The 18,749-nt window shown below is 41.8% G+C and overlaps 1 protein-coding gene across 3 annotated transcripts; it reads right to left on the reverse strand.

The window, feature by feature from the left end:
* Positions 1 to 584: 584 nt before the first annotated feature.
* Positions 585 to 17,562, reverse strand: LOC129352377 (phosphatidylinositol 4,5-bisphosphate 3-kinase catalytic subunit alpha isoform-like). 3 transcript variants are annotated; one of them, XM_055021346.1, is made up of 28 exons: positions 17,266 to 17,562; positions 14,760 to 14,888; positions 14,400 to 14,503; positions 14,155 to 14,317; positions 13,872 to 14,081; positions 13,645 to 13,712; positions 12,278 to 12,406; positions 11,928 to 11,981; positions 11,742 to 11,851; positions 11,519 to 11,660; positions 9,895 to 9,980; positions 9,698 to 9,803; positions 9,455 to 9,607; positions 9,205 to 9,336; positions 8,913 to 9,037; positions 8,255 to 8,336; positions 6,606 to 6,770; positions 6,434 to 6,537; positions 6,220 to 6,319; positions 5,438 to 5,509; positions 5,246 to 5,352; positions 5,011 to 5,132; positions 4,827 to 4,905; positions 4,581 to 4,751; positions 4,319 to 4,436; positions 4,092 to 4,243; positions 3,863 to 4,011; positions 585 to 2,914 (listed from the first exon to the last, which is right to left on the reverse strand). In XM_055021346.1, the coding sequence occupies exons 2-28, from the start codon at positions 14,842 to 14,844 to the stop codon at positions 2,790 to 2,792; spliced, it is 3,213 nt and encodes a 1,070-aa protein (XP_054877321.1). In that variant the 5' UTR covers positions 14,845 to 14,888; positions 17,266 to 17,562; the 3' UTR covers positions 585 to 2,789. The 3 variants fall into 3 exon arrangements, with proteins under 3 accessions (XP_054877321.1, XP_054877322.1, XP_054877323.1); XM_055021347.1 differs by having other exon boundaries at positions 17,156 to 17,562; XM_055021348.1 differs by lacking the exon at positions 17,266 to 17,562 and adding an exon at positions 15,430 to 15,590.
* Positions 17,563 to 18,749: the final 1,187 nt, after the last annotated feature.

The raw sequence follows: 18,749 nt of genomic DNA on the forward strand, positions 1-18,749 counted from the left end.
CGGCAGTGTCATTTATTAAAGTTTCTTTATTGATTACATGACTTGCTTAATGCAATACGCGCACCGACACTGGGCTTTGTCTAGACGCTTGATGCATGCGCAGACACAATGCCGGACTCATCACTAGTCAGTCATCTGATTGAGAGTTTGATCTCAGACTTTATTTATAACTTTATTTTACAGCAAAGTGCAATGGATTTTATTTAATAACAGTTCACAGTTTAACTTCTAGAAAATCAACCAATTTAAATTAGTTCCTCCCAGTTTAAAAGCAGCCAGTAGTCCTTTATCAGCTGCTAAATGCATGTGATTGTTTGCTAAAATACATGCATTAAATATTTGTTTGGTATATATTTGATGTAGAAAAAGGTATTTTTGGAGATTTCCCCCCCAAGAATGGTCCATTTCATTTTGTGTCATTTCAGAATCAAGTCAACTTCTGAAAATGATTCAAATACTGAACCACTGAAATCATGAGCAATCAGGCAGTACATACAAATAGGAAGTTAAAGTACTTAAGTCAATCAAATGGTTTAATACTCAACTGATTTTAAAAAAATAAAATAAAACTGCACAACATTGAATCACTTCAATGAACTTTATTTAGACAGTGCTTATTCACAACAAAAGTCATCTCAAAGCACTGTACAAAAAAAAAAAAAGCAAACGAGTGCAATTCAAATCCTGCTGGATCTGTTCGTCATTTTCACTCTAACAGCGATGTGATAACCTATTACATTTGAACACTGAAGTAAGCAAGATGTATGTGACGTTTATAAAATATTGTACACCAAAATTTAATAAATGAAACTGCATCATGAAGGTAAAATTGTCAATAATCTGAAAAAAAAAACTCAATAATTTTGGTTGTTAAATGAAATTATTTAGCTTTTTTCTTCAAATAAATTTGGCCGATTTATAGATTTTTATGGTTGACGGAGATGAGCGGTAATTTATTGTAAAACAAAAGAAAACTGGGCTTCACTTTTATCAAATATACAACTACTGGCCCAAAAGTGTCAATGAAATTTGTACGTCTGACCACATTTTATCAAAAGGTCGCATAAATCTGCAATCTTTGATTGATGGGCAGAAAAAAAAAACAAAAAGAAAATGAAAATGCACAATTCAACATCTGGGGATAAGTTTCTAACTTTATGCCCACATTATATGTGGTGCTCCACGAACCACAATTACAACGTGAGCAAATTATTTGGCTGGGCAGTGTGCGTCACCAAATCTGAGAGGTGAGAAGTAAACTTTTATGAGAGGAACTTTAAATGTTCACAATTTTAGCTGGAATTGTACAATGAAAGTGCCACATGATTCCAAATGTAGTTGTTTTTATCATAAGGTATAAGTGTACGTAAAAAAAATGTTAACACGTCAGCTTACATCGTATAAATCAAGTAAATCCACATGCCAAGAGATTGAATAGATGTCAACAAGAAATGATGGATAATACTTGTTAAAGCGGCAGATAAACATAAATACGATCTATGAAATGTTTACAAACTCCACTTTTACTCCATCGACAGCCGATCTGAAGCCTGCACCATGAAGCAAGATTAGTGACTTTGCAAAGTGGTGTTTTTGGTATCAGGAAGCCGGTTCTTCTCATCTGGGTTTATCGCCATTGTGACCAATTATGGAAATGCCGGATTGGGTTACTAGATTAGAGATCAACACATCTTAAAGGGATGATTTTGCTAGAGCCAGACAGCTTTTCAAGGATTTAACTTTAGTTAAGGTTCTTTAATAAATTCTCAAAGTATTTCTGAACAAATGTGCATGGGGACAAAATGTACCATAATGGTGTCCTACTGTCATTTAAAAAAAAATTTACACTTACTAAAAACTTATTCAGGACAGTGAAACACTTTAGAGCCAAATTATTTCTTACAAATATTTTTGACCTAAGTTATGTTTACCAGTAAAATGCTTGATATCTGGAAATTATGAAACAATAAAATATTTTATGATTGTGTTTGGTTCACTGGTTCCAGCTCCATCGCGTTTCACAATCAGAAAGCCTGGACAAAGTAAAAGCTTCCTAATGGCCTGTAATCTGCCGCACTTTGCGATGTTTGGCTTTGGTTCAGCCAGACGCGTTAAAGTTTCTTTAATCGAAGCTGCTTCACGGCACAGGACTCAGCTCCGCCTTCTTCTCTGTCAGAACTCCTTGATTGTCATCATCAAAGTACTGATTTGTTATCAGAGGTTTTTTTTATTGCTTTCACAGTGACCCCAGTGTTCACCTCCCACGTATCAATAAAGCTGCAGGTGGTTCATAAAATTCTCTTTAAATGTTTGCTACGCTAAAAGAGTCTCGTTCAGTTTGCAGCTGCAATTGTAGAGCCGGCTGGCTGGCTGTTGCATCACGTTGAAGACTGGCTGACATCATCACTGGTACGTTCTCTACCTCCACATGCCTTTGGCATCTTCGCAAGCCTCCCTGACCTCTGCACCTGAGAGATTAGCGTTTCTCTGGCAACTCTCCCGACAACATTGTGAGGTGACGCAAACAACTTGCATTCAGTAAATCTGTCATCATCACCAGAGTAGTGCAGAAAACAAGCACACGTGTGCTTTAGATGTTTGCGTTTGTATAAATCTGTGTGTGTGTGTGTGTGTGTGTGTGTGTGTGTGTGCTTGCTACCTGTGTCTGATGGGTTGCATATTTGGATTCGAATGTTTTATATCACTGATGTGTACGTGTCTGAAGAACTTGATGCTTTGTGCTGATGTGTCTGGTGTGTTGTGCCAGGGTGTGTAGTGTTTTCTGTGTGTCAGTGTTCGTTGGGCATGTGTCTGATGGTGTGGAAGATCCAGTCCATCTTGGTGCTCCATCCTCCGTGATGAGCATCGTTCATCTGTTTTGTGAAGTACTCCAGCGCCTCCTGCTGGCTCTTTTCTGGGGGAAAGAAAACATGGTGAGACGGCAGAATCTACAGTTTTACAGTGGTGTGTGTGGTCTAGTTTCTTCTAGTTTTCTGCGTTTTGGATTTGTGCACTAGAAGAACCTTTTGTTTTTCAGTCAAAGTTGTTTTTACACTTATCTGTTGACTTCTCCATTTATATTAGAACAGAAAATCTGACCAATAAGGAAGCTTACACAACTGGATTTGGCAGACATCTCAACAAATACAAGGTGGTTGAGTAAAAGGTAAAGCCAACTACTTTCATTTGTATTAAAAATGATCATCTCTATCCTGAAAGGCCAGAAAGAGCCATCAAAACATTGCGACCTTAAAGCTAGTTATGCCCTAAGCATTTCTCTAAGAAAAAAAATATGACAACTTTCAAGACCAGGGAGTTGTGTGCACAACACACCTTCAGTTCTGTGGTCTATGCGATGAACTTCAATGTTGTTCAAACTAGATTTTCAGAAGACTTTTCAATAAGGTCCTTATCAAAGTTACCCAAAACTTAACCCAACCTCACCTTAGGATCCCTTCATCAGTCCGAGTCGTGGAAGACATTTCTTCTAGGACCAACATCAACAAAACTCTAGATTAAGTAGAGTGGGACGTCGTCCTGAGTGGTCTAAAAATCTACTTTCCACAAATTCATCATCAACCCACCACCTGAATCGGCTCCAATAGTGTGACCCTGATCTGTCAATCTCAGGAAATTTAAGGCGGCCTGGTTCTCGGTCCAAGGTTACTTTGGTCAGTAGCTGAGTTGTCCTGAACTGAACCATTCAAAATGTTTCCAAATGCAACATTTACATTTTCTCCAACACTTCTGATCAACCTTCATCGTTTCTACTTTCCTCTACTGATATGCTCACTTTCAACCTCCGTTTATTTCGTCATTGTTCCCCGTCTTCTCTTTTCACAAATCTATTCTCCAGTTTTACCTAATGCAAGGGTCTTCCTCAGATAGGCGATGTCATCAAAGCTCTGCAGTTCCGGCATGCCGCAGCCCAGCATGAGGGAGAAGAGGTTGATGAAGAGGCTGGCGTGCTGCCGGATGGCCAGGTAAGCTTTGTAGCACATCTCCTGGAACCTGCATCACAGACAGGTAAACACAGGTGAGACGGGCCAGACAGGAGCAGCAGCTGCAGACAGATTAGGACCAGACGAGACCTCTCAAACTCCTTCGTCTTTGTCGACTCCTGAATGCCTTTACTGATGACGATGAGAAAGTCCTGAGTCAAGACGAAAGGCACACGCTCCCTTTTGTAGCCAAATTTCTTCTTCTTGTGATCTAGGAAGTGACCGAAGTCGATGTGGAACAGCTGAAGGGAGAGGAATGACAGTCAGTGTGGGGAACGAAGGGAACACGAAGTGAAGAGGAGGGTTAAGAGGTTCACCTGTCCATTTTCCTTCACCATGATGTTGGAGTTGTGTCGGTCTCCAATTCCAAGGATGAATGTGGCAACGCAATAACCTGCACAGGATCTGGTGAACAAGTCGATGGCCCGATCATACCTTTGAGACAGGTAAGACAAGTTAGTCAAAAGGCTTGATACACATATGGAGAACTAAAACAGTTCATCCAGAACAGTCAGATGGAGCAGGTCTACAGACAACCGCAGTTCAAAGGCCAGTTCTACAATCAGATGGGGTACTGACGCCTCTCCGTGGTTCTTGTCTTTGATCCAGTGGTGAAGAGTGTTGGAGTTGAACTGCAGCGCCCCCTTCAGGCCTCCTTTGCACTGAATCTGCATGATAGTATAGCTGTTCTTCACCACCTCAATGAGACCCACACGGTCACCGATGGACAGGCAGCCATACGGCAGCATTCTGCAACACACAAACACTCCAGCTTCGTCACGCGTCACCGATGTCACTTCCTCTGATGACATCACCAGCTCTCACCGCAGGTCCAGGCCTTGGTTCTGCCAGATGTTCTCCATGATCTTAATAATCTGCAGCGTCAGCATGTCTTGACGCAGATCTGCGATGCAAACAGAACAGGTTACGTTACCAGAAACGTCCCAACAGCTCCACTTTCAGCTCAGGTTGCAGTGGAACCGATGCTGAGTAGCAATGAGGTAGTCACCATCTCCGTTCTTGAAGATGATTTCATTGTTGGTGAAAAGTAGCTCGGACATTATGTCGGGATTCTCCCAGTTTAGCCATAGGGGGCGTTTCGCCGAGGACATGATCCTGCACTCCTCCAGCCTGCAAGTGTAACAATTTGTTTTACATTTTGTTATTGGTTAGCTTGACAACAATGGGAGAGTTTGGGGTTAGCTTTGCGTTTTGTGGCTTAGTCAGCTTGATTAGTTTGTTACCTGAGATTTCCCAGCTGGTGAACTGGGTTTAGTGGAGAGACAAATCCTTGCAGAGACTCCATGTAGTCTGGACGTGACATGTGTTCAACCAAGAACTTCATCTGAGTCTTCCCAGCAATGAAAGCACAGTGAAACGTCAACAACCTGGCACAGGATTTAAACAAAACAACATCCTGGTTTTTGTTTTCATACCTTCTGAGTCTCGTCCTTCTTCTCCTGCTTCAGTGTGTCCGTCAGATTCACCAGTTTATCCATGGCCTCCACCTGCAAACATTTCTTTCTAAATCTCCAAACTCTGTTCATAAACCCTGCATCAGTGAAGTACATTTAACCAGACCCAGTGCAAGACAAGAGGACAAGGAACTTTAAAACCATCTCTGCCCATGTTTTAAGTTTATTGCATCCTTTACACTGAAATCCATCATTGATTTCAAAGACGTGAGGGAGGAAATTATCATCCCTATAAATTTACTGGACCCTTCCCGTCCCCAGTGAACAGAACTACACACATTTTTATCGTTACAACTTCTGGACAGAAAAAAAATCTTGAACATTTCAAGCTCATACATTTTTGCCTTTAAACACACAATGGTCTCCACTGAGCTCATGCTTCCTGTGTTTCAAAGATTGCAGCTTAATTTATGGAAACTAACGTGTGTGGGACATGGGAGCCTTGATTCATTATTTATGAACAGGAGGTTGTTTAAAGAAGGGGTTTCTTTTGAGACTTTAGACAAAAGTATCTCCTGAAATTCTACCATGATCTGCTATTTTGCTGAACCATCCAAAGATCAGTAACTTTCATCTGACTGCAACTTTAGAGACTTTCTGTATGTGCCCCTTTTAATTCCCAAAATACCACCGAACCCAACTCTGGTAATCAGATATTGCCCTAGTAAATGAAAGCCAGTTCACACGAATACAAACACGGCCAGTCAAGATGTTTGAGAGCCATCTTGTGTCTGAATGCTCACCTGTCTGTTCAAGTGTTTCAGGTACATGCCGCAGGCTCTGCAGAAAGCCTCTAGCAGAAGGCCAAACCTTCTGGAAACGGTCTTATTGTGCATTTCTGACCTGTGAAAAGACTTCTCGTCAAATCAAATGCTTGTCAAACTGAACGCAAAGGCCGCTAGCTCATCTATTTATTACAGTTCAGCTCAGGATAACAAGGAGGAGATTTACACTGACTTCAGATGCCAGAAGAAGAAGTGTCCTATCCTCTGATTGGTCAGAGCTTTCTTGATGAGGAATCGAGCCAGAGGATTGTCCAAGTACATCTCATATTTTAACACCTGAAGACACATGAATCAGGTTCGCATTTTGAATGAAGAACGCGGCCGAAGTGAGAGTTTCAGCTCACCTGCACGAGCTGCAGCAGATACTGAGACAACTTGTCATCCGTCAAGCCCTGCACCAGACAGCGCAGCGCAAACTCTCTGACTATCGGATCGGGAAAGTTACAGTCCAGCAGCTCCAGAGCGGACTCTGGCTCCATCAGTGGCCATTCCTTCAGTAAACAGTACATCTGAGGAAGAAGAGAAGATATGTTGGACTTTAGACAACACAAATGGTTTAGGGGATGTGCAATCAAGACTTTTTTCCTGTTAACAGTTTAAGAAGGGCACATGAATATTTATGATCTTTCATTTTCCCCATCAACATTGACCAGTTTCTCTGTCTCTGCTGAAGAAACTTATCACTGCCACCATGTTTCATCTTGGAAACTTGTTCATGTTGAGCAGATGAGTAATTTCTGCCACACATTCAGGCCAAAAGTTTCAATTTTGGTCTCATTCAGTCACAGCTCTCTTCCAAACTTGGCCAGAGGTTTTTTTGACCACACAACTAAATGTTCTGTCTGCAATTAAATACCAAGTTGTAGTTGTAACATGACAAATGATGCAATTTAAAAAGGATGCAAATCATTTTGGCACATACTTTAAAGCCTTAAACTTCATTTCAAGGGGCAGTGTCAACATCATAGTACCATTTGATAGCACAATCAAATAACATATTGTTATTGAAATTGTTTTTTCTTTTTTTGTAAAAGTCAAAAATTTAAAAGTCAAAAAAAGTTCTCTGTGGGTCTCTGTCTCTTTAAGTCCTGCTCTTTCTGAAACTCTGCTTTCAGGAAGTCATCACAACAACTTTACCAGATGGTATAATGAGCTCAGTTGATGCACAGTTCTGCCAGGTGTTTGCTAATTTCTGTTGGCTAGTCTGAAGGAGCGGAGTTAGGGAGGTCTGATCTGTGAGGCGGAAGCTTGAAACGTCTGACACTGCAGCTCTGAAGGCGGTGCTCTGTCCACCCAGACATTTCACACAGCTGAGTGGTTGCCAAAGGAGATTAAAGGATTTCTTAAACGTGCATGAGAGAATCAAGGTAACAATCCAGGTATGTTTTTGATGAAGGAATAATATTATAGCATGATGTAAAGCACAAAAGATTGATTTAACATAATATTGCCCCTTTACACCCAAGTGAAATCCCCAAGTACTGCTAAGAAGATGTGAAGGTATTAACTAGCTCCATTTACTTGCATAACAAGTGCACCAGTAGTAAAAATGTTACTTTTAGGATTACTTTTACTGCACCTTTCAATTTCTGGCTACTCTACCTGTTTCAATGAATAGAGAAATAATTTACGCTGACTGATCTCAAAACAGAAATCCGAGTCAGATTTCAAAACAGAAATCTGACTCACCAAGTACTTGGTGTGAAACCATACTTGGTTTCACACTGAGTATAAAACTTGTTATTTATGTCTGTTCTTTTCTCAAACCACTGAATTATTCAGTCACAGGAAGGGCATTGATGGCTTCATTTCCCTTGGCTGCTGTGACTGAGGGGAACCTGGCCATGTGCCTCGAGTCAGAGCTGCGTTTGGCTGAGCAGCTGCAGCCTGACTCCCGATTCCTCTCTCAAATTGCGCTCGCTCTGTTAAAAAATTGAATGCATCGCAGTCCGAATGTGGAGGAACCTCCCGGATTGTGACAATGAGTTTATACCTGCGACACTTCGTCTCTGGAGTTCCATTTGACTGACAGAAGCAGCTTAGGCAGAGACTCTGGGATGTTTAAACAATAATGTCTGCAGAGAGACAGACAGACAGACAGACATGGGCAGGTAGAGACAGACAAAGTAATCAGAGCCAGAAGCAGCAACAGGTATATCACACGTACATGTAGCAGCAAATGAGAAAAAAAGCTGCAATGACAAAAGAAAAAAACAGATACATTTCTGATACTTTGTTTCACTTTTATTTTATGTAAAATTATTCTTGCATTAGTTGCAGATTTTTTTTTCATTTAGTTTTAAAAGAAATGAAAAATTGCTTAACACTGGACCAACAATGAAAAGTCACATCCAGACTGTTAAAGCCCAGCAGCAAAGCTTGGTAATGGCACGAGATGTTATTAATGGTCTTCTTGGCAAAACTCAGTTGAACCATTTCAGCATCAAAGCAGAATTGTATATATTGCAACATATGTTGCCTTAAAGATCACAAATCTTTCCTACCGGCGTTCATGAATTTCTCAACAATAAGCTTTTATAATCAGAACGGAGCAATAAAGAAGGGACACAAATGGTGATGATGGTGACAGTCCCTAAAGTGCATTTCTGTTATCTCAGCCATTTACCTGTATCTAGACATGAAACTCCCACCTGTGTCTCCAGAGGAAGTCTTTCTCCTGCTCTGAAAGCTCATATAGAGGATCTCTGGAGCAAAGAGAGCGAAGCTGCTCTGCATCAGTGGCTGAAACGCTGCTGTCGCAGGCCAGGCGGCTACTCTAAGACAGAGATGAGAGCATGAAAAAAGATTTAAAATCAGGCTTGCATGAAGGAAAAAAAAAAAAACTTAGACGGCAGACTTTTGGCAGCATGATCTAGAAAAACACAGATGCAACTTTAAACAGGTTCTCTAAGTTCTGTCCACACAGCTCGGTCTGTGAGTTACCAGTCCATGGCAGTAGTTGTAGCCCAGCTCTCTGCTGATGGTCCAGTTAGCATGTTCTTCAATCTGCTGCTCGTCAGGAAACACGACTGTCTGACTGAATCGTGAGAACTCCAGCTCCACACAGGGGGTCTCCTGTGGATCACAGCGCCCGAACCGTTGACCAGGTCAGCCATCAGTCACTGTTTAATCACCGATTATTAACTGATCAGACGGTCAGCTCAATGGCCTGAAAGCCGACCAACGCAGTCACCTTGTTGGGGTTTGAGCCAGCCACTCCGATGGGGTTCAGCAGGTCTTCAAGGCCGTGAGGGACGGGCCAGAGACTCAGAGCCACCTTTCCAGAGACGAGGATGTCCATGTAGTCAAACAGGCTGACGTTCCCCCAGGCCAGAGGGCAATGCTCCTGCAAGAGGAGACGGAGAGAGGAAGGTCAGTCAGATGAATGTCTAGATAACTATCCTCTCACCAGGAGCACACCTCTATCCTTTCCTACCTCCTTGGCTCCTTTCCTTCCCTTCACAGAGCAGATGGACAGACAAAGTCTTGCCGAGCGAGGAAGATCCGCCAAGTAAATGTCGTAGGTCAGCCACTCGTTCCACCTGGACACAGGTATGCAGCGTCAGATGGCTAGTAGCAGAGACTGACAGATGGCGTTTTTCACATTTGGTGGAGCATGATGGGGTGAGTTACCTGGGGTTGGAGCAGGGAACCCTCTGGGTGTTTACGTTTTCACACAGCGGCTCCCCTCCATGATAGATACCCGTCCTCACATAGATCTAACCACAGACAAACTCACAGGTCAGGTGAGAACAACCTCCAAATTTCAGAAAAACACCAGTTTCAAGAACTCTTTAAACATAGTGGGGTTATATATGCACCCCTATGTTCAGTGCAATAATGGCAGGTGTCCATGTAGAAGTTTAATCTCTAAAGAGACGCTGCTCATTGTGACAGACTCACAACTACTGCTAGGAGACAAGAAGGCGCAGAATCACAACACTGAGCTTCACATGTTCAAAGTACCTTGACTGTGAGTGATCACATGTGACGAGAACATGAGAGGAAAGACACAAAGACAACCTGAGGAGACAGAGGAAGGACACACAGCGGAGGACAGATTTAAAACTGAGGACAGGATTTGTTTTTTTGTTGTTTTTTTTAGAGTGTGGACATAGAAAGGAAAGGTTCAAGGTGATTCACAAAGGTTTACAGGACATCTGTGTGTTAATGGTCTAAATGGCAAAGATGATCCTGAATGAGTGCAACCCAGAGTCTGCGAATCCATTTTGTTTGAAACCACAAACAGAAGGAAGATTTGTTACTTTAACTGCAACGATGAGCAAATTGTGTCTCCCTGTTCCAGAATACTTTATTTTTTAATCATTGACTATTCAAGCATTTAGAAACAAACTAGAGAAAATGCCAATGTGCACTTGTTTTGCAAAACCTTTATTCATTCAGACATTTATGTCTGACATTTATGCAACTAATTTCTCTGAAAATAAGAAAATTTTAATTAATATCTCAAACTTTTTGATTGAGCACAGATAAGTGTTTTATGCACTGAGGACAACTAACAGAAGAAAAATAATTTCCTGTATGCTTTGCTCTAACTACCGAGAATGAACTTGATTTTACTTCCAGCATCGGGCAGACCCAGTCAGACATCCCAAAACTGAAAACAAAGACCAGTTGGTTTTACTTTATTACTGTGATTTGTTTCACTATCTTTCAACAGTGCTTTTCCTTTGCTGTACATTAAGACCATCCATATCCCTTATAGATGTATAAATATTATTCAAAACATAAAAAAGTCTTTTTTCTTCCAGTTTTGAGGAGTGCCTTGATCCTGTTAGAAGCTGAAAGTGGCAGAGACGACATTTTTCTCTCTCTTTGATCACCTGCTGTCTTTGGAACAGAGTTTTATGAATTTGTGCTAGCTTGTATTTAGCGTCATCTGCTCACTGCAGATCTGCAGACAAATCAGGCATAGAGTGGCATTGATCTCTGATTCTCTGGCAGTGGGTTTACACATAAAATGGTGAGAGGAGAAAATGTTGAACAGATGCTGAGGACAAACAAACACAGAATAGTGTTACAGAAAAACAAATGAAACAAATCTTACTAACGCCCCACATTTTGACAGAGACAGAAAGGAGGATGACTGACAGAGAACAAGGGAATGGTGTTGATTCAAACTTTGTTCAAAATGTTGATTTTGATTTCTAAAAATAGACTGAGCGTAGAAGGATAGAAAAAGACAGAAGATGGGTAAAGATGATGGATTAATAGACACTTGTCAGAGGACGGGCACCTTGTCAATGTCCCGGATGTTGACGTTGACGTAGGTGGCGCAGAGCAGTCGCACCCTGAGCAGAGTGTTAAAGGCCCAGAGGGAGCGAGGAGGAGATCCATCACCTCCTCCTGGACAGGGAGACGGCTGGGGCGTCCTCCGACTGAAACACGCACACCTCGTCAACCTCACACCTGCAGTACACCTCTGTCTGCTCCCGTTATCTCTTACAAAGCACTTCTACCTGTAGGAGGGAGTGACAAAACCCGAGGCTGGAAGCTGAGAGTAGAGGCTGTCTTTGGACACGAGCATTAGGTGAGGGAGACGTCCAACGATGATGCAAGAGCGGATGTACTGCAGACATCGAGAGAGGACGGGTAAAAATCGGGACAACCAGAGAAAAACGGTCTGAAAATGTTAAACCGATTACCTTATACTGACTGAGGGGAAAATTCTCCAACAGGTACTCGTCACAGCCGCACACCTGAGGGACACACAGAGACACCCGTCGGTCACACGGAGTCAGTCGACAAAGGGACAAGTCGCAAAACAGGTGAGACAGTTGGAGATGTGAGACAGAAATGTCTAGAGGTCAATAAATGGGCAGGTCCGACAACCAGGTGTACCTTGACCTCTAGACTGGTCCTGGTTCTCCTGGACTCTGACTGACAGGTGGATGGAGAGTCAGATAGGTGTGCTGGTTTCAGGTGAATGAACAGAGAAGTGGGCAGGTAGATTGACAGACAGCTGACAAGAGACGGGCGGGACAGCCCGGTGTACCTTAAGGATGTACTGGCCCTGGTACTCCTGCACGCAGAGGCGGAGCTGCTGAGGGGACAGGTGCATCGATCGGCTCTTCTTCCTGATGGACTCGGCGATTAGCTGCTCGGGTAAACTGTCGTGGCTAACCTGGACACAAGCGGAATGTGAAAGGTCCTAAAACGGTCCGGAGAAAGACTCTCTTCTTTCTAAACTTTTGGTTAAAGATGCACTAAAACAATCTGTGATAAAGCCGAGATGCTCGGATGTTACAGAGCAACAAACATTAAGGTTTGTTTTGATATACATACAACTTTATCAGATTAGGTTAAGCTTGCACCAATGTTGCAAGCCTCAAATAAGAAAGTGAATGTTTTAAGCTTGAAATCATGCATCTATTTTTGATACTTTTGTATTTAAATATGAAAGGAAGTAGCTCTCGAGGTGTGCTGACAGACTCAACTTTGCCTTCATTTAAGTCTTCCAGAGAAAAATGAATAACACTTGTTTATTGGAGAACTCTGAAAATATATTTAAAGTATATTCTTATTCTTTTTTTGGTTCCATAATTACAGAATTTCTCTCCTACACCCTCCATTATTACCAAATGTACTCAACGATTATGTGATGTGATTTTTCAGTGCCTCAAAGCTGGTTTTAATAAATCCTCTGCATAAAGAATCATAAATGATAATGTAAATGAATTAAAAAACTGCCTTTAGCCTTCCTGACACCTTTAAGGATTTTTTTTCCTGCTCAACTTTGGAAGTCAGCATAAATCAGTTAATTCATACAGTGCACAACAAATGTCATCTGAAGGCAGTTTAGAAAAAAAGAAAAATAATGTGCATTTCATCACACATTCATTCCAATTAATCTTCCATATCAAACACTGCATCGGCTGCAACGTCATAAAATTGTTTTCTTTGACTATCATATCAGAGCGTCCAAATCCTCCAAAATGTTTATTATTGTGAACATTTCCTGCACTGATTAGCCCAAAATTTGAATCGACAATTGTTCAGACCACATCACTTCCCTGCTGCACCACTTCCCCACCAAGGAGGCGTCTAGAAGGAAGTGAGATAGAATCAAATTACCCACCTTCCTCTGAGACATTAAGCATTTATTTCACAGATGTGTCGAGACATCCGATACATTTTCCATTAAAAAAAAAAAAAAAAAAACTGAAATTTGACTCTTCTTCGCTTAGAAACAGTTGAACTCCAAACTGTTGGTGTAAAATTTTAGTGCTCACTTATGGTGCGTTCACCGAACAGAGAAAAGATTTTAAAAAATTCAGCTCGCCATAAACGACAATTTTCTAGAAAAATAAATAAATAAATAAACTTTCACACAAGAGATGAATAAATAATTAACAGGTGTACCTTTAAGGTGTATTTCTGCTTGGAGTTTGATGGAGACATAATCACCCAGATGGTCACAATGAGCCGTCCTGCAAAATGACAAACACGTCACTCAGTTCAGATCAGAGAAATAGTAGCAGAGAGTTTGGCAGAAAACAAACATGGGTGCAGAAATCAGTCCAGAGGGAAGTGAGAACCCAGGTCAAAGTTCCAATTGGATCCAAAACCCAGCAGAAGAGGTTCAGCACCTTTGTCCAGCTTGCTGTAGATATGTTGCGGCAGGTGAGGACTGGACTCCACGTTGGGGGGGTAAACATAGAGCGCCTGGGTGTGAGCCCCACCCCCCTCTCTCTCCTCCATGGCCTCTCTGCACACGCTCAGTATGGAGCGGCGGAAGTCCTGAATCTCTGGGTCCTTCATCATCTCAAATTCACACACCGGCATCCCAATGGCGAAGCCTGAACGGGACGCGAAGTGTCAGTTTGGAGGACGAGGCTGTGACGTCACAGAAAAAGGTTGGGCCAGTCCTACCGATCTCTCGGTTTAGGATCTTCTCTTCTCGGTTCCCCAGTGGCTCGATGACCTTCAGGATGGGGTGAAACAGTCGCAGGTCACACAACCGCCGCGTCTCATCGTAAAACTCCTCCCGCTCAGCCTCCTGGGTCACGCCCACAAAGATGTAGCATGACTCCTCCTAACCAATTAGAGAGCAGAAGCGAGAGTGTTAGTCTGTCGCGGGTCGAGTGGAGGGTGTGCAGGGAGAGAAGATGGCGTGCCTGCAGCAGGTGGTAGAGAGGATACTTCCTGGCCTCGATGAAGAGCTGCTGCTTTATGTTGATGAGAGGAGTTTCTCTGAGACACTCCAGGCTCACCATCATCCCTGTAGATTAAACGAAGCAAAACCAAAAGAATAAAAGCAAAAATGCATAAAAAACAACAACAAAAAAGAGGAACACTGCAAATAGTGCAGTAACACCACAGTGACGCATGCAGGAAACAGACGCTGAAGAAACAATACTACAGATCAGATACAAATATGTCATTTGATGATTCAAGTTCATTTTCATGTTTGAGGCACAGAGATATGTCGCACACTGGAAAAATGATTAAAAACATAAAGGTAAACAAAATATCACCATTGGGGAGGCAGCAGTCCACCAGTATCCGCGGGGGCATCAGATGGAGCCCCCATAACTCCCCGGACGACGGCCTGGGCACCATGATAACCACCAATCACCAGCTGCCACACCTCAGCACTGGGCTACCTGGACAGACAGACAGACAGACATGTGGTTTTACTTCAGCTTCACGGTGCAACATTAAACAGATTTAGATAGACGCTCATTCACAAATGGCAAAATGTTGTTCCGACATTTTCGTTTGTCAAAATCAAAAAAGAAAAATCCCTGCAATGTTTTCTTTCCAATTTGAAACTGCATTATGCTCTCTGTGACGCAGAAGCTCAGTGAAATGTGCTGAAGCTTGTGTTTCCAACATGACACAGTGTGTAAAAGGAAGAACAAAAATGTGTTTGTAAGGCTCTGTTTCCACTCAGGAAAATGAGTAATCCTTCCACCCAGGCAGGATTCTCCATCCAGAGAAGTATGGTAAAAAACAAAAAGTGCATATTTCACAATAAACCATAAATCAACAACAGAAACCCAGTTTGCTGACAGAAAGTTAACATGTTAAAAAAAACAAAAAAAACAGCATAGTTCTATAAGACCTGCAACCTCTCAATGGTTTGAGAGATTTCTTTTTATTTAAAAACAAAAAACAAAAGAGAAAAAACAAGAAGTTTCTTACTGAATCTGTATGACTGTCATGAAAGGACAGACCCAGGTTGAGGTGAAGAAAATGGTGATTAAGGTAGAAATAGTCCAAATACAAACAGGCAGCACAAAAGCTAAGGTTCAACACTAGCAAGTGGAGACACAAATGGACAGCAAGACAAAATGGAGCACTGAGACACAGAAACACAGGTGACATTAAATAAACAGGAGATAATCAGGGAACGAGACACAACTGGGGACAATCACGGGATGGACGGGACAACACAGAAACTCAAAATAAACACACAGAAAAGTCAAATCCTGACAGTGACTTCAAGAAAACGACTCTTTTTCACCTGCCTGAAGTTCAGTTTGCTCTTTGACAGAGTTTCATTGATTTGGGTAAATTTGACTGCTCCAATTGAATCATGCGTACAGGACTTTAAACACTGCGGGTCATTTTCCCACAGCCGATGAAGAGGATCATTAGTAAACCATTTGTGAGAAACCGCTCGACACACGAGTCTGTTACTCAACTTCCCTTTGCTATTTGCTCTGAGTTTGGAGCATTTTAAATGCGACTGTCAAAGATTTTTCACATAATCTGTAGAATCAAAGAGGACAAACGGTGGAGGTTTCAAGGACCATTTAAAAAAAATGGACATTTCAATCCGTAAAGGAAAGAAAAATTAAAATATTAACCACTATTACAGTAAAGTATAAATGATTTGTGTCAGCTTTAGGTTCTGCTTTCTGAAACAGTCGATTTATTTTGACTTTTTGTTTGTATTGTTTATTCCTCATGTTTGTATTATTCAAAAATGTCTCTTTTATTCTGCACTTGTCCTCGACATGCACCCCTCTCAAAACATATCAGCATGCCGTATTGTCTCAACTCTTTGTGAAGGAAGTAGGACACACACGCACACCCACACTTAGAGGCTAATACGCGCTCAAGACACACACACACACACACAAAACACACACACACACACACACGGCGAAACAAAAGCAGCTGTGTGTGTGCGTGTGTGTGTGTCTATGTGAGAGGAAGCCTGCTTCCTTCCTACACGCTCTTCCTGTTGACCAGCTGATTTAAACAGGTTCTCGCACAGAAACCTTGTTTACCATTTGATATTTAAAACCAACAAGCAAGATGTCATCTACAACGCAAATAAAAACTGAGCTGTTTTTTGTTTTTTTATTTCCTAAAATGACTTAAAGCAAAGCATGAGTGGCAGCATGAAAATAAATAAATAAATAAATAAAACTTATTCTTATCGCTTATATTTTGATAGAAAGGTGGTAAATAAAACTAAAGTTTTATATAAAATCTCCAACATTAACCAGAATAAGGTTGTAATTTAAAAAAAAAATCGATGCAAAAAGTTTTGATATTAATAAATAATGCATGTAAATAAGTGAGGTTGGACAACTGGCATTAATTGTAAACCAAACGTCTCTTCTTTTTTTCTTGAAAAAGCTCAATATTTCAACGACAAAGCGAGCCGACTGACGTAAGAAGAAACGCCACGTGACTATCTGCCTACCTGCGGAATTTGATCCCGCGTGATTGACTGACAGCTTGGTGATGTCACGCGTTTGCTTACAGGTAAATAGCAAACAGGAAACGCAGACGGACAGAATAAGCAGCCAAATAAATAAATAAATAAATAAACACGTTCCTCCGCCCCCCCCCCCACCCCCCCACCCCCCCCCCACCACGTCTTCATCGTGACCTCAGACTGTGGGATGGTTACCATGACAACAGCAGCGCAGCATCCGCGAGGATGGAGACGGGACTCACGGACGGCGGAGACATGACAGCCGGGCTGTCTTTGTTCTGCTCGCGTGCGAGGCGATCATTCACCTGAGCGCGCGCCCTCCGCTCCCATGGCGCGTGCCTTCGCTCATAGCGTCTCCGTGTCCGCGTGTCGGTTCGCCAGACTGCCCTCTTGCCTTTTGTCTCCACCCCTGTGAACTGTTGGACCCGCACAAAGAGATGCGCCGCCGGTGAGACGCCGCGGTAGGGCGGGCGCGTTTCTGTTAGCCCGTCGCTTTACCTGTCAGTCAGTCAGTCAGTCAGTCAAACGGTGTGTCGGTGTGTCGGTGTGTCAGCGGCTCCGCCGGTTGACCAGCAGCAGCGGGAGGGAACCGGTTCCTCGCCGGCAGCCGCAGAACAATGTGTTTGAGGAGGAGGAGGGTGGGCGAAGGGTTGGGGGGTGTGAGGTATGGGCTCATCCTGTCCTCTCCCTGTCTTAAAGGGCCAGCAACCTCACAAAGAGAAAGGAGAGAGTTTAGGTTAGGAGGAGTGATGTTTAAAATAATAATAATAATAATAATAATAATAATAATAATAATAATAATAATAATAATAATAATAAATAAGATTTCCAAATCAGACCAGTGTTTTAATTTGTATTCATTGAGAGGTTTAAACAGTCAATCGGACATGTTCCTGATTAAAATATGTTCATGTTTTGTTCCTGAAAAAAAAAATCACAAAGTGTTTATTTTTTTAATAATCAGCCCGTTTCTTGTTAAACCTTAAATTTTAAGTTTGATCAGAGGGCATTAAGTATTATGCATAAAAGAAAACAAACAAGCAAAAACTAAACACTGATGGAGCCATCGAGATTTTCTTATTTTTTTATTTATTATTTAACTCCAATAAACTTAAATCCATTCAGAGACAACTATGTTTCATTGTTACACTGATGATGCATCGTCAGTGTAACACATGTTCCTCTCTGTTCTGGTTCAAATCCTTAAGTTCCTATAAATACTTTCTTGTCTATGAAAGGAGCAGCTTGTTTCAAGGCTATAATTAAATATTGAAACCATTTGTGTAGATAAAGAGTGACATGGTAGTCAATAGGAAAAAGTGAAAACAAATGCAGAACTCATCTTCTGGTTCCTTGAGTTCTTCTGAGGATTTCTGGAGAAAGTGAACCAAACTTTTTTCTTCTTCTTCTTCTTTTTAAAGCTGAGCAAGTTTATGTCAGATATTCGGCACAACATCCCCCCTGTTGCCACAGTTACATGTAGGAGACACACCCAGATCGAATCTTAATCTGCGTTTTCCAGATTCGCTTTGTTTGAGTTTCTGTATGGTGGTCGGGGGTGGAGCTTTCTGGATTACAGATTACAATGACTCTTGTCTCTGTGCTCTGTCCTGATGGTTATGATGAGTTTGAGGTCCCAGCATGCAATGAGCGCGGTTATGTCACAGCTGTTAGTGATGTCATAAAGCACCATAGGTCAAAGCTGCTTTTTGAAGACCGCTACCATGTAAAATAATCTGTGAAAAACTGTCTGGTAAATGTGAAGGTGTTTTTTGTTTTTTCATCAAAA

The sequence above is a fragment of the Poeciliopsis prolifica genome, unplaced genomic scaffold (genome assembly GCF_027474105.1).
Source record: "Poeciliopsis prolifica strain line A6 unplaced genomic scaffold, Auburn_PproV2 SCAFFOLD075, whole genome shotgun sequence".
In the NCBI taxonomy this organism is placed as follows: Eukaryota; Metazoa; Chordata; class Actinopteri; order Cyprinodontiformes; family Poeciliidae; genus Poeciliopsis; species Poeciliopsis prolifica.

Bases quoted from the DNA above. Each gene is read 5' to 3' on its own strand.
- LOC129352377 (XM_055021346.1), bottom strand. From the start codon at position 14,844: ATGGTGCCCAGGCCGTCGTCCGGGGAGTTATGGGGGCTCCATCTGATG. The intron at 14,504-14,759 runs GTGATATTTTGT...TTTAATCTACAG, and splicing joins GGACTGCTGCCTCCCCAATG to GGATGATGGTGAGCCTGGAG. The intron at 4,906-5,010 runs GTGACTACCTCA...TTTGCATCGCAG, and splicing joins CATCTTCAAGAACGGAGATG to ATCTGCGTCAAGACATGCTG.